The sequence below is a fragment of the Durio zibethinus genome, chromosome 5 (assembly GCF_047325235.1).
Source record: "Durio zibethinus cultivar Kanyao isolate XHJ-2024 chromosome 5, ASM4732523v1, whole genome shotgun sequence".
Classification (NCBI taxonomy): Eukaryota; Viridiplantae; Streptophyta; class Magnoliopsida; order Malvales; family Malvaceae; genus Durio; species Durio zibethinus.
Window position 1 is genome coordinate 31,497,983 of NC_143166.1, and position 15,199 is coordinate 31,513,181.

The 15,199-nt window shown below is 38.1% G+C and overlaps 1 protein-coding gene across 3 annotated transcripts; it reads right to left on the reverse strand.

Annotated features, from left to right (window-relative positions):
• Positions 1-7,924: 7,924 nt before the first annotated feature.
• On the reverse strand, positions 7,925-11,788 carry LOC111282900 (putative prolyl 4-hydroxylase 9). 3 transcript variants are annotated; one of them, XM_089761118.1, is made up of 9 exons: positions 11,336-11,684; positions 11,136-11,261; positions 10,573-10,626; positions 10,308-10,465; positions 9,973-10,075; positions 8,932-9,027; positions 8,545-8,610; positions 8,329-8,445; positions 7,925-8,103 (listed from the first exon to the last, which is right to left on the reverse strand). In XM_089761118.1, the coding sequence occupies exons 1-9, from the start codon at positions 11,444-11,446 to the stop codon at positions 8,017-8,019; spliced, it is 918 nt and encodes a 305-aa protein (XP_089617244.1). In that variant the 5' UTR covers positions 11,447-11,684; the 3' UTR covers positions 7,925-8,016. The 3 variants fall into 3 exon arrangements, with proteins under 3 accessions (XP_089617244.1, XP_022726919.2, XP_022726920.2); XM_022871184.2 differs by having other exon boundaries at positions 10,573-10,635; positions 11,336-11,640; XM_022871185.2 differs by lacking the exon at positions 10,573-10,626 and having other exon boundaries at positions 11,336-11,788.
• Positions 11,789-15,199: the final 3,411 nt, after the last annotated feature.

Genomic DNA, 15,199 nt, shown 5'->3' on the forward strand with positions numbered 1-15,199 from the left:
TTAAATTAAATTATATTTTAAATTTTAAAATTTTCATATTTTAAACAAATTAAACAAAATTATCTAATAAAATATTTAAATAACAAAGTATTATGTTAAAAATTCTAATAAATTATAAAATAATATAATGAATTTTATATATTTTTCATTTTTCATTTTATATTTTATATTTTATATTTTTTTATATTTCAATTAAAAGTTTGATTAATTCTATTTTTAAATCGAATTAATCAAAAATTAAAATTTTTTTAAAAAAATTTTTATTAACTAATTAATTAACTAAATTAAATCAATTCGATGAATTAATTCAATCAAAATCTAATTATAAACACCCGACGTTTATCAAAATTTATCATAAATACTGAAACTAGGTACAACATTCTCCCACCTGACTGTTGGCCACTTTAAAATAATTTAATCATTGAATATTATTTTACTCTTAATCCGTTACATAGTTTCTACCAAACAATACAGCAACTAACGCAAAATGTAAGCACAAGTTATGCATGCTTTACCACATATAATTGTATCCCTATCAAGCAACTAGCAACAGAGACTGCTAAAAACCCAACTGGATTCAATCGACACCCATGAATGAACACAACATGGCAATTGCAATTGTGAAAGAGATTTTAAGAAGCTAATGATACCGAGATACAAGATAGATACATGCTACAAGCCGTCCCAACCTCCCAGTTCTTTCCGTTGAGTTTTGGGTGCAACTTTCTAAGATGAGGAAAACATGCATATGGAACAGATTTAGCATGCTTTGCCTCTGAGTCATGGTCTCATGCCTTGGTCCTGTCATGATTGACTTTGAGCAAGCGGTCGAGATTGAACTGGTGAGAAAGTGGTTCTAAGGAATGCGAGCGTGCATTCGGAGGTTTAAAATATGATGCTAACATGTTGTGGGGGCAATAGGAGCCTCGAGCCGCAAGATACGCGAGGAAGTTTGGGACAGTGGTCGGACACCCTTGAGCCAAGTAGCATGGCGGGTGCCATCTGTGGGAGCAGTGTGCGGGCGTTCTGAGCATGAAAATAGGTTAGGGACATTGTGTGTGGACGGTCCATGCCCTAAACCCCGAGATATACAGGTAAGTATAAGGCATTACGCCGGTGCCCTAGGACCAGCTAGCCAGACAGGTGCTGTCGGTCGAAGTCATGTGCGGGCACCTTCGAGTGAGTTGGTGGAGCAACGAGCAAAATCAAGGAGCAATGGTGACCAAAAGGAAGGTTATGGGGCCCTGAGTTAGCCGGAGAAAGGCCCTGAGGTGGCTGGACAGAAAAGTGTCCCCGTTTCAGACATTCTTACGGTCACTGGTAGCATATTGGGAAAATCTCTAACGCTCTTTATAGGGGGACGATTAGTGTCAGCTCTCCACCACCCCCTTGGCTAGCGGGCAGGCGGGGGCCTGGCTAGTCTGAAGTGAGCTACTCCTAGTCACTAGTGGTGGCTAGGTGGGCGGACATCGTAGGGTTACGAGCGTGGCACGATGTTTCTTCGAGTCACGATAAACCCGGAGGCGATTGGGGCCGGCGGGCCTCGTATCGCGCCTTTGCGTTGAACCATGGGGTTTGGACGGTAGAGATCGTTAGGCCCCTCGGTTTCCCCTCTTCGAGCCTGAAGGATCAAGTGATGGTGTTTACGTAGGAGGGATACCATCGAGCCAAAGGGATGCGCGGGCTAGCCAGCGGGCACGCTGCTAGACCCCTGTGGCCAGTCGGGCTTGTGGGCTGCAGCTAGGGCAGTCCACCCAAGGACCCTTGTGGGACTGGACCACGCGATGGTATTCATGTAGGAGGGATGCCATCGAGCCGAGAGGATGCGCGGGCTAACAGGCAGGCATGCTGCTAGACCCTTGTGGTCAGTCGGACGGCTGGTGTGCTGCAGCAGGGGCAGTCCACTCGAGTCCCCTTGCGAGACTAGCATGATGTTGGGTGTCAGTCATGTGTGCGGGCGGCCGATATTGATGCTAAGGGCGTAAGCCCTAAGAACCGAGTCCCGAGGGACGAGTTAAGCCTAGAGGCTCCGAGCTGGCTGCTGATCAGCGTGAATGGGATGCTTGCATAAACTTGATACGGGAGCTTGCGTATCATACGGGCGGGCATGGTGTTGGGTTCCCACCATGCCAAGATGTAATAACATCAAGAGAACCGGGGTTGTGTGCCCCTACGAGATTCGAGGGTCGGGGCTCGAAGCATTAAGCCTTGCGGCCAGAGCTAGGTGCTCATGGTCACTTGGAGAACCGTGGGCCGATGAGCGATGAGAGATGGGTTTCTCTCTATAGAGTTCAGAATAAGCAACCCTAAAGGGACAAAACCCAGAAAAGGCTTGTGGGCATATGGCTTGAAGGGTCGAAGTTGGTCGATCCACGAAGAAAAATGGACATGGTGAAGGCTGACCTTGACTATGAGTAGTCTTGGTGCCACACGGTCGCGTGATTTCAGTAAAAGGAACGCGTGGATCGTGACATGTGGTATCAGAGCCTAGGTTGGCTCAGTGGCGAGATATACACGACCCATGTGTGGGTTTTGTGACGCGAATCCGAGGTGGTGCTAAGCTCAAATGGAGCTATCGAGATGTAAATGTGGGTTATGTGCCGATAGAGGCTCGGAAATGAGCCAGCGACGCGTGCTGCGGGAAATATTGGGCTAATGTAAAATGGCTCTTAAGTAGGCTCTTGGATGCCAAGCAAAAGGGCACCAGAGTCTAGCCTCACCTAGGAAAAAGGTGTTGGCATATGTTGCGGCATGTGATGCCTTTACGGTGGAAGGAACCGTAGTGAGACCGAGATGCGAAAAAGGGGCTTACACCATGAAATGGTGTTGCGTAAGGCCACGTGGGCCGAGTGAACCTTGTCCTGAGGGGTAAGAGGTATCGAGTTTCAAGATTAATTACTAATGTGTGCACTTGCTGTATGGTGCAGGTGCCCCAGTGGGGGCGCAAGCCGAAGTATTCGAGTCCAAGCATGGAATTCGTGCACAGAGGAGTATGGAGTGGCCAAAGATTGAAGCCACAAGTGGGATGGTCAGTGGACCATGTGCTGCGATGGTCAGTGGACCAGGAGTTCTCGTGGTCAGAGGATCACGGGGCGTGTGAATCGGTGAATCGAGTCTGTGTTGGCCGATAAGAAAGGCTTCACATAAGTTGTGGTGGTCGGTGGACCACAACAGGATGTAATCCAGTGGAACAAGAAAAGGGAAACGGCTAGTTGACAAGGCCTCAGACGTGCAGGTCAGTGGACCTTGAGGATCGAGCGGATGAATCCCCGAGTCAAGCTAATCAGTGGACCAGGTGTTTTGTTAGATCAGTGGATCTCCGAGTGTAAGTGGATTTTGGGATGCCCTAGGATCTGGGCCAGAGTCAAAACTATCGAGTAAGAGAACCATCGAAGAGATATGGTTGCGCATAATATGACGCTGAGTTTCGAGTAAAAGTGGGGGAGATCTATCAATTCCCCGTGAGACTGAGCCAAGATAATGGAGCTTGGGCAATAGAGCACAGTGTTTAAGCCGGGGGCAAAGATCGAGTTAGCATTTTAAGATGCCGTCTTGGGGGTGATTGGCCAGAGGGCCACACCTAGAGAGGTGACCTTGGAGGGGCCGAAAGGACCCAAGTTGGGAGATGACCTAGGGGCTTGAATGCCACTATGCTAGGGTCCTCATGTAGAGTGCCGTATGAGTGCGGTTGACCTAAGCACCACACCTAGAGGGGCGCATCAGTGGGTTGATGTTGCAAGCGTGCAGTTGGTGAGAGGGGTCACGTCCGGTGGGACGTACCAATGAGTGGTAAAACGGGTGGTCATTCATTCTACTGAGGGTCATTGATCGACGAGGGTGCCTCAAGGTCGCAACATGACATGATCAAGAGATGAAGCCATGGTAAGGCCCATATAGAACAACCACGACAAGGTTAAACGGTTCGAGCAGGAACTGAGCTGAGCGACAGGAGTGCAACAATGTGACCCATCTACATCAACAATGGACGAGTACTGTGGGCGGTGCCTCATGTGACGGGACCTCGACCCAATTCTTGAGGGCACAAGTGAGAGACATATGAGTAAATGTCAGCTGTGTGCAACAAGATAGTTGGGTGTGGTCTAGGCGTCGATGAGGGCATCGACATAGTAAGTGGGGGAGAGTGTCATGGTCAGGCCTTGGTCCTGCCATGACTGACCCTGGAGCAAGCAGCGATCGAGATCGAGCTGGTGGGAAAGCGGTTCTAAGAAATGCAGGCGTGCATTCGGAGCTTTGAAACATTATGCTAACATGTTGTGGGGGCAATGGGAGCCCCGAGCCGCAAGATACGCGAGGAAGTTCGGGACAGTGGTCGGACACCCTCGAGCCAAATAGCCTGGCAGGTGCCATCTGTGGGAGCAGTGTGCGGGCGTTCTGAGCATGGAAATAGGTTAGGGACATTGTGTGTGGACGGTCCATGCCCTAAACCCCGAGATATACAGGTAAGTATAAGGCATTACGTCGGTGCCCTAGGACCAGCTAGCCAGACAGGTGCTGTCGGTCGAAGCCATGTGTGGGCACCTTCGAGTGGGTTGGTAGAGCAACGAACAGAATCAATGAGCAATGGTGACCAAGAGGAAGGTTACGGGGCCCTGAGTTAGCCGGAGAAAGGCCATGAGGTGGCTGGGCAGAAAAGTGTCCCCATTTCAGACATTCTTACGGTCACTGGTAGCATATTAGGAAAATCTCTAACGCTCTTTATAGGGGAACGACTGGTGTCAGCTCTCCACCACCCCCTTGGCTAACGGGCAGGCGGGGGCCTGGCTAGTCTGAAGTGAGCTACTCCTAGTCACTAGTGGTGGCTAGGTGGGCGGACATCGTAAGGTCACGAGCGTGGCACAATGTTTCCTCGGGTCACGATAAACCCGAGGGCGGTTGGGGCCGACGGGCCTCGTATCGCGCCTTTACGTTGAACCATAGGGTTTGGACGGTAGAGATCGTTAGGCCCCTCGGTTTCCCCTCCTCGAGCCTGAAGGATCAAGTGATGGTGTTTACGTAGGAGGGATACCATCGAGCCAAAGGGATGCGCGGGCTAGCCAGCGGGCACGCTGCTAGACCCCTGTGGCCAGTCGGGCTAGTGGGCTGCAGCTAGGGCAGTCCACCCAAAGACCCTTGTGGGACTCGACCACGCGATGGTATTCATGTAGGAGGGATGCCATCGAGCCGAGAGGATGCGCGGGCTAACAGGCAGACATGTTGCTAGACCCCTGTGGCCAGTCGAGCGGCTGGTGTGCTGCAGCAGGGGCAGTCCACCCGAGTCCCCTTGCGGGACTAGCATGATGTTGGGTGTCAGTCATGCGTGCGGGCGGCCGATATTGATGCTAAAGGCGTAAGCCCTAAGAATCGAGTCTCGAGGGATGAGTTGAGCCTAGAGGCTCCGAGCTGGCTGCTGATCAGCGTGAATGGGATGCTTGCGTAAACTTGATACGAGAGCTTACGTATCATACGGGTGGGCATGGTGTTGGGTTTCCATCATGCCAAGATGTAATAACATCAAAAGAATCGGGACTGTGTGCCCCTATGAGATTCGAGGGTCGGGGCTCGAAGCATTAAGCCTTGTGGCCAGAGCTAGGTGCTCATGGTCACTTGGAGAACCGTGAGCCGATGCGAAATGAAAGATTGGTTCCTCTCTATAAAGTTCAGAATAAGCAACCTTAAGAGGACAAAAGTCAAAAAAAGCTTGTGGGCATGCGACTTGAAGGGTTGAAGTTGGTCGGTCCGCGAAGAAAAATGGACATGATGAAGGTTAATCTTGACTATGAGTAGTTTTGGTACCGCACGGTCGTGTGATTTCAGTAGAAGGAACGCGTGGATCGTGACACTCTGCGTGTTCCCGGCACTTCACTTCTGTTGCAGTACACATGAATGTTCGCATGCAGACTTTGCATTGTACTCAGTCACCATCATCCACCAGATATGATATCAGAGGAATCAGAGGCAAGATCAACCATGATGTGAACAACAAACAAAAAGCCAAGTCACACCTCTGCCAATGGACTTAACAAAATGCGTCTAACGCATTTTAACAATAGTAACTAAAGGCATAACTGAATGATATATCAAAGACAAAAATGATTATTTGAAAGCTATAAATGGCTTCGCTTTCATGCAATCAGTGATCAACTTAATAGAACAACTACTACAAACCAGAATTAGAGCCAAAAGGTCAGTCGTAAAAAGAACTTGAAATGCAGAAATTCTGTAATCTTCACAACTATTTAAGGAATTCCCATTACAGTGTAGATGATCTTGTGTTAAGAGATGATAGAATTTATTAGACAGATTCCAACATGCTGCAAGTCTTCTTTTCTCACCATACTCCACACAAACAAAAGAATAACAGTGTCTCTAGTGATACAAAATTACAAAAAGACAGTTTTTGCCATCAATAATCTTTTCTAGGAGGAGACGCAAATTTCAGGAAGGCTAACATAATCATACAGATTCTTCTCATCGACATTGAGAATTTGTCATAGCTCATGCAAGAGAAGCTAAACTCAATTGATGATTTCTCACGATTTTTCAATGGAGGAAAATTGGGAAAAATTTTACAACAATGTAGTATTGATAGGTGATAACAGCCTCAATCACAATTATAATTTCAAGATGGGCAATTAGACAATAAGTTCAAGCAGCTATACAGTTTAATCTAAGAATCACAGGTTTGATCAAATGGGATTGAGGTTTTGAAGATGAGTTTTTGGAAGGCAGAACGAAGAGGAGAGACAATCAAATATTAGCAAGGAAAGTGAAATAAAGGAAAACAGACAAGACATTGAAGTAGGTCAAATTATGGGATAGACTGTATTTATCTAACAATTTTAGAATTTAATTTTTATATAATAAATTAAATAATTTTATTCTGATATTTTTGAAATATAAAATATCCATTACTTAAATTTTTACAATGTACAGATTAATAGTACAATATCAAATTTTATGCTGCACCTTTTTTTTGTTTTTTCTTTGTTTACTTTGTTAATTTTTTTATATTTAATAAATATTTTTTATAAATTTTATTTTTTAAAATGAGATTCACTTTATCAAAACTTTTTATTTTTAATTTTTTCAAGATTTTAGATTGATTTTTATAGGATCCATTTGATACTAAAAATATGTCATGCTTGTTTTATATTTTTTATATTTAATAAATATTTTTTAGGATTTTAAATTTTTTTTCTTTTTTTTCCTTTAAATTTTTTGTTTTTTTTTAATATTTAAATATTTTTATAATATTTTACCTAGAGATGAATTTTGTGGGTTATTTTATTTTTAAATAATATACTTTAAAACATATTAAATTTTTAAAAAAAAAATAAGTTCGGATCAAAAGTATATTTAGAGTGTTATATTTTGAGTTATTTCAAAATATATATATTATTATTTATTAAATTTTATACATATATATGTATTATATTAATAAAATTATTTTTTGTTTTAATTTAATAAATTAATATTTTAAGCTTAATGTGGGTGTCAATGTGTCATCCTCTTCAGTTTTTTTTTTATTTTTTTATTTTTTTTGATATTTTGTTTTTTATTAGATAAATTTATAAAAAAAATAAATCTATTAAGATATTCACATGTCATTTTCTTTTGTTTTCATCTTTTATTTTTTAACTAGATCAATTTTATAAAAAAAAATAACATGAATAAAGGTAACAAAACAAAAAATATTTACTCGTAATAATGCACAAAGTGTTTTTTCTAGTCAATAATAAATTATAAAAACATTGTTAAAAAACTGATATGATAATTTTTTTAATCATATGAGCTATTAACGTGACTTTCTTCGATTATTTTTTCATCTGTTTTTTTTTTTTTTTTTTTGACAAGGGGTATTCATAGGGATGGGGAAGTCATGGGGTTGTTGCCAACAAAAAAAAAAAACAAACAAACAATCAAAGTTGAAAATGGGCATGAATTCGTAAAGAATTATTAGTCATTTATGAAGTTAATAACATCGTTGACAATCTGTGAATTTTACGGCAACTTCTATTAGTCATTTTGCTCTTGGTCTCTAATCCACTTTGTAGCAACCCATTTCTCCCCTTTGATCACTGGACAGCTTCCATGAAGAGATGTCTACAAATAATGTTGAAACAGAGAAAGAACATTTGAGTAATAATATCATCCATAAAAGCTACAATGAGGATTTAGCTCTACCCTGCCACCCAAAGTTTAACCACAAGCATGATGGCAAAACGAAAAGGATACTGTTTTGGAGCGTTATAACAGCTATAAAGCCTCGAACATCGGATTGGGAGCATGCAAAATGTATTAAATTTGATTTGCGAGCACGAAATTTACCCGATCAATTGTGCCATTAAAAAAGAGTGAATAGAATAAAAGTCCATCCCCTCTTCGTGGCTTTATTTTTAAACCGGCGCATTGTCTGTAGTCATAGCCTTTGATTCTCATGTCATTCTGCAACCATAATAAAAGGGTCAGTACCAAAACTCAGACATTAATACTCACTATAACAAAGGAAGGAGAGATAAAGCATGTTAGCATTTCCATATCTACCTCGAAAGGGAACATTGTCTCTCCACCTTCTTCTACATCAGATAAATACAACAAGAATGATGCAACCTGCAAGAGAAGGTTCGAGGTTAAATAAGTAAAATGTTTTAGGTCTTCTGCATATGGCTTTGTAAGAATTATAGAAAACATGATGAAGGGAATCCATACATGTTATTTACAGTATTGGTTTCGTAAAAAAACACAGAACTTAAAACTCGTATATAAAAACAAAACTAACCAAAATTTACATCCAACTATAGTATTTGCAGTTTTGACTTATAGGCAGACAGAACATTAATCATTTCAATTTGCCACGTGCACATTAAAAAAAAATCCAGAAACTGCAATTAAACAAGCATGCAATGATGAAGTTCACGTATAAGACTGTACCCTTTGGCTTGATTGTGGACCATATTCAGATGGATTGAATGCATCATAATGAGAATCATATTTCTGTCCAATCTCATACCTCAAAATATTAAATGCCTGCAATATGCGAATGTCAACTTAGAGCAATTCAAAATAACCAATAGAAAGATTCGTCATTTCAAATTTCAAAACAAACAGGAAATATACCAAGATAATATTTGCAGAGTAATATTGGTTTATCATTAGATACTATGAGATTTCATAAGTTTGTGAAATAGGTTCAAATCAACAAAGCATAGATATAGCCATATTAATTACATAATATGGCTACATAATTACATAATTTCCAACTACAAGGCACATTTAAATCAACAAAAACATTAAAATTCAAAACATGCGGACTGTGTATTTACTATATCCCTGGGGATGATATAATGATCAAAGAGTGTTTCCACCCTTTCTAGGGACAGACCTCTAAAACACCTTAACTATGCTGCATAATTCCAAGAACCTCTCCCTTTCTCTCTCTGTGTAAGACATTCTACTTTCACTGCAAGTAGTATAACAGGATTCATTAAACTACAATTTGATTAACTTGGTCTTTGGGTACAAGCATATAATTACAAACAACTAGTATGTTTGTAGCATACCAGAAGAACTTGTGTAACACGTCAAAGATGACGGAATGCATTTAAAGAAGTAAATAAGACACATCTGAAATTTCAAAAACAAACAAAAGGTGGCAGATTTATAAATCTTAACAATTGGTTTGGTGAGATAGTTATGAATTTACAATTAAAGTGTCTTTTGGAAGCTGAATTGATTTTTCTTCAAAGTTCCATTCACAACACTCTGTGGCTCATTTTCATACAGTTGCTTTAAGTTTATAATTCCCTTAAATTTTCAGCCTAATAAAATAGGGAAAAAATTACTGAAACTGGAAAAGTCTACCCACAGAAAAAGTGTCCATATTTGCTTAAACTTGCTCCAACAATTTCATATGAACTACTCAACTTACAACATGAGATATAATAATAGTTTCATCCGAAAAAGAAAACGTACCTCTCCATGGCTCAGTGGGATGCCTGTAGCCTTCGCAATTTTTTTCTCAATCAAGTCCAAGGTCCCAGTTTTATCTTCTGATGCACTAATAAAAGTTCCCGAACTGTTTCCAAGGAAAGTATAAATTAACAACACAAGTTTTACATGCAACATCAAGAAAGCAAGCTATCAGCATTCACCAATTCAAACCATTCACTGACAAAAGGGGTACAATACTAACTGGTCTTGATGTTAATTTGAATCAGTTAATAGAATCATTGACTTACAGTTTACCATTCAACTCAAAATCAACCAGAAATTGATAATAAAACAGAAATGACGACATATCAGGGCACCTTGTTCTAGTTCCTTTAGTGCTTTCTGCAGTTTCTCCCTTGCGCAAAGCCAAAGTAGATGGTTTAAGGTTTAACTTTGCCATTTCAATTACATGTTTGCATTGTTCTGCGGTTGCAAAGTTGGGAAAATAGTAAGCTCGTGGTTTCCAACTTAAAATCTGCATTCAACAAGCAGGCATAGATAGTTAGTCTACAAAAAGGATACTTGCAGACCATGTCTTCAGCCAGCAACACCTGAAAGAAATGCACAATAAAAGATTCTTACTATTGTTTCCTTAACATGTCTTCCATTGGGGCAGTTTATCATGTTCCTGGCAGACTTCAACCACTGAATTATGTAAATATTTACACATAAATTTCTTGTTCTGTGTCATTACTTTTTCCTTTAATATTTAAAAACTCCTGTTAAATCTGGACAAACATGCATTGATAAAATTTTAACTCTGGAGTTGAATATTGTTACTCATAGATTCTAAACCAATTGCTTGCATCTCATTTTTCTGGGTTTTTACCACAGATTACAAACGACTATGACATTCCAATTTTGGCTCATGGCCCATATCCAACCTACAAATCAAAATACTTTAACTAATAAGTGCTATTAAGAATCAAAACCTAAAGCCAAGTGCTATAACTGAAGTAAATAATAAATATCCCAACAAAAGCATTTAGAATCAAACCCTTTCACCAAAAAAAAACTCTAACCCATATTGAATAATTAGTAGTAAAATCTAACCATAACCAATCTCATATGATAATCAAAGCCATCATTCAAAATTCAATGCACTAAACCAAAAAGAAATGCTAGAAACAAAAGATGAGAAGTACCTGGAATGGAATAGATTCGATCGAACTCTCCCCGGTTACTCCATTTGGCATCGGATCACGATGCTCCCCACCCTCCACATGCACCACCTCCAGCCTTCTCAGCCTGGGTCTAATAATCGGCACATCCTATAAAAGCCCCATTAGTTAACCGCATAACCCAATTTATAGACACTTCAGATGAATACATAATTACAAGTTACCTGAGAGACACAGATCGAAACAAACAAGCCAGCAAGGAATGAAAGAGAGCACAACAGAAGGGCAGTTCGTAGCCCTAGCCTTCTATTCGAGCTCTTCGCTTTTCCTTTCATCTACGGATCTTCTTTCAACAATTTTTTTACTATTATCCAATATTTTCTCTTTTCAACTTTTTTTTTATTGAATTCTGTGGCTCTCTGTTCTTCTTCAGACTTCTAATAATTGCTTTTTCAAAGATGGGTTTTTCTTTTTTTTTGTCTTTTTTTCTATACTCTGCAGCTTTTTTGGTCGTGCTTAAGAACAATGCACAAACGCGTCAACGGCCAAAAAACGTTTATTTGGGAGTTTGGTGGGATTGTCAGGAGTTTCCTGTGGCCCAAAAGATTTACTTTTTATATATGAAATTGTCTTTTACCAAAAAGCTTTTTTCTAGTTGATGGAAAGAGATGTTTGGCAAAGGAAAATGAGGGGTGGGATGATGAAATTTCATCTGATCCTATTCATACTTTGCACAATTGAGGGCATTGGACTCTTTCAAGTTTAGTCCTTGAAAAGGAAACTTGAAGTAAAATTTGGCCACTAACCTATACATGAAAAGGAAGCGTAGTTTGATACTACCTCTTTTTTATGACTTACTTTTCCTCTCTGGAATTACTTATATTGGGTGCATTGAGCTTGTATCATTACCTTCTTTATCGTTATTGAGTGTCTATGAGTAATTCTGCATTGATTGGCTTTATCAGGGGCGTGCATCAATGCGGTTTGACCAAGGTATCTGCTAGTTTGTATCGAGCAATGGTTTAAATGCAGACGGTGTAAGCAGTTCAAGCAGGCAAAGTTTGAGTTCGAATGAGAGGCTTCCTGGAGCTGTGCTGCTTGCAAGAGCAAGAATTATTGTGCGACTAAGAGGTGTTTCTGTTTCTGCAAACAGGTTGGTGCTTAGAGCTCTCTACAAGTTTGAAACTCTAGTGTTTGCATTGGTTGTCCAGGATTTATTTACCTTATTATTACTTGTCAAAGTGAAAGAACAAATATACTATAATAGCTACTGAATCAAGTTTATATTCATCTTGAATATTATAATTCTGCATGATCTTTGACATCAAATGGATGGCCAACTGTAATCCATGATGGTGAACCTACCTGTGGCACTTATTTTGTTTTTGCTGCTATGGTTGGACCAAACCTACACCAGCCATTCTTGGTCTGACACCAATCTCCTTTTAAATCAGTGCCAATTTTTGAAAGACAGCACATCACATCTATAACTTATTTGTGAAGTTTGATGATAGTATAGATGAATCATGTGGATATTTGTAAAACTTCACCTGAATTCAGATAATAATTTTGCTTTTGTACTTTGATTTTGTGGATCTGTTTTGTGGTGCAAAATAATCAAAAGAACCAACTATCATATTAGCAATCTGTATAGGAAGATTCAGTGTGTTGCAGTTGATTATGTTCCATTATTATTTGTGCATCCAAATGATAAGTTTGTGGTATTGTAGTCTGACTTGGTTCAGCAATAAAGAAAGAGTTACTGTATAGAGCTGTTAGGCAGATGGCTTTGGGGTTATAGCCAGTTAATATGAGATTAATTTCACTCAGCCCAAACCATTTTAATTTACCATGTACTATGATTCAGCAATTCAATCAGTTAGGCAGGTTGTCATTAGTGAATTTAACTTTCTACAATTGTTTTGGCCTCTGATACCCTCGTACTTTTATGGAATAGCCTACTATAATCATCACGTTTCGACAGATTTTTTTTTCTTAAAAACATGACACTGACTTTATGCTTGAAAAATCTGTCATTACTTTGAGTCCCACTTCTGCTAATACATTAAAGCATGTATTGCTTTTGTTACTCTCCAGCTACCAGTAGAACCATAATTTCCTGGCCCAATGCTGCTGTTGTTTGTTGTAGTTGCATGACTAACAAACAATTATTACTGTTCAGTCCCAGCAGACTGCTGGTGCTTTCTGTGCTTTAGTAATATCAGTGTTACTAACATCACTAACCATTATTACTATTCAGCCCACTTCTTCTGCTGCCACTTCCCATACATCCATTGATTGCTTGAGAGGAGCATGTGGATCACCTGAACCTGTATTTTATTTAATTATGTTGTGCGAAGCATTCAGTAACTGACGTATTTATGTTACATCTTGCATTAAGCAGTTTGCCACTGGAAGTTTCAAGCATCGAATCGAAAGAGGTCCATGTTGAAAGAAAATTATCAATGAAATCATTGTGAGGTTCGATTTTTTTGAATATTATATAATATTATAAAATTTTAAAATTTAATCTAAATTTGAATTTGAATTTTCATTTGATCGAAATTAAATCGAACTAAATTTTATCAGTTCGGTCTACTGATTTTAATTTTTTAAATTGTTATATATTATTTTAATATAAAATATTAATATATTTAAGTAAATTTTAATATAAATTATTATTTTTATTTTTAAAAATTTTTAAAAATATATAATTCGATTCTTTTTTTTTCTTAATTCAAATTTAATATATCTATTTAATATTTAAAATTAATCTAAATTAAATAAAAAAATCGATTCAAATTGAATAGAATATTATGATTTTAATTTTTTTTTTCTCAACCCTAGAATCGAGGGGTTGCAGTATATGTCCGGAGAGCTTCAGAGGCGAAGATGTGCTCACTCGGTTGCCATGTGCTCACAGGTTTCACTCTGCTTGCTTATATAATAGAAACATAAGGGTTTTTTTTTCTTTCATTTTTTCTCTTATTTTTCCCATTTTTCCTGTGCTCTGTTGGAAATTTTGAGAGTCAGCCCAATTGCAGAAGCACACACAAAAAAAAAAAAAAAGAAAGAGTTTGGGTTCTCTGACCAACCTGCCCTACTTCAAATTAAATTTTGCATGTAATTTCGGACGAAGTTCCTTCTTCTATTGTATCTAAATAAATAAATTCGACAAGAAATTTTGAAGTCATTTCAGCGGGAATAAAAAATTAACATGTGTTGACTTGACTTAAGTTGGTTTCTATATCTTTCCGTCAGCTTCAAAACTAATAATCTTTGAATATCCAAAAAATTAAAAAAAAAAAAAACCATAAATCGACTCCCTTGTTCAACTCAAATGAAAAAAGAAAAGTATTATATATAAGGTTAAAATAACAAAAAAAAATTTAAATTTTATCGTTTTATTTAAATAAATTTATTTACTTTTATTATATTTAAATAAATTTTTAACTTTTAATTTTCACTTCAAACTTTTAATTTTTTATTTGTATCAAAATAAATACTTAATATTTAATTTATATCTAAATAAATCATTAACATAAATTATTTTTTTGTTTGAAACAAAATTTTATTTAAATAAAATTAAAAGATAAAAGTGGATTTGAGTATAAAAAAAATAAAAATTTATTGATGAAAAGTGAAATATTTCATAAAGTTTTTTTAGTGTTTTAGTCTATTATGTGTGTATATATATAATTATAGCTAGAACATAAAAATGTAAAAATATTTTTTCTTTTTGATATATAAAATTTTTTTATATTATTAAAATTTTTTAATTTCTTAAACGAAATTAAAAAATTATAATATTTTATTTAACCGTATTAATCATCATAATAAAATTTAAAAACTCTATAAAAATATTAATTTGAAATAATCTGTCATAAAGAAGTTTAAAAAGTCGAAAAGTAAAAAATAAAGTAAAAAGGAAAAGAAAAAAACCAAGCAATTAGGCCTTTGTTAAACGGCTTAACGCGTAGAGTACATGGTAATATAGCAAGCATCGGTCTTCGTCATCTTCCTCTTTACGCGGCATCTTCCCTTTCTCTTTGCCCCACTCTCCTCTCTCTCTCTCTCTATTAAATTTC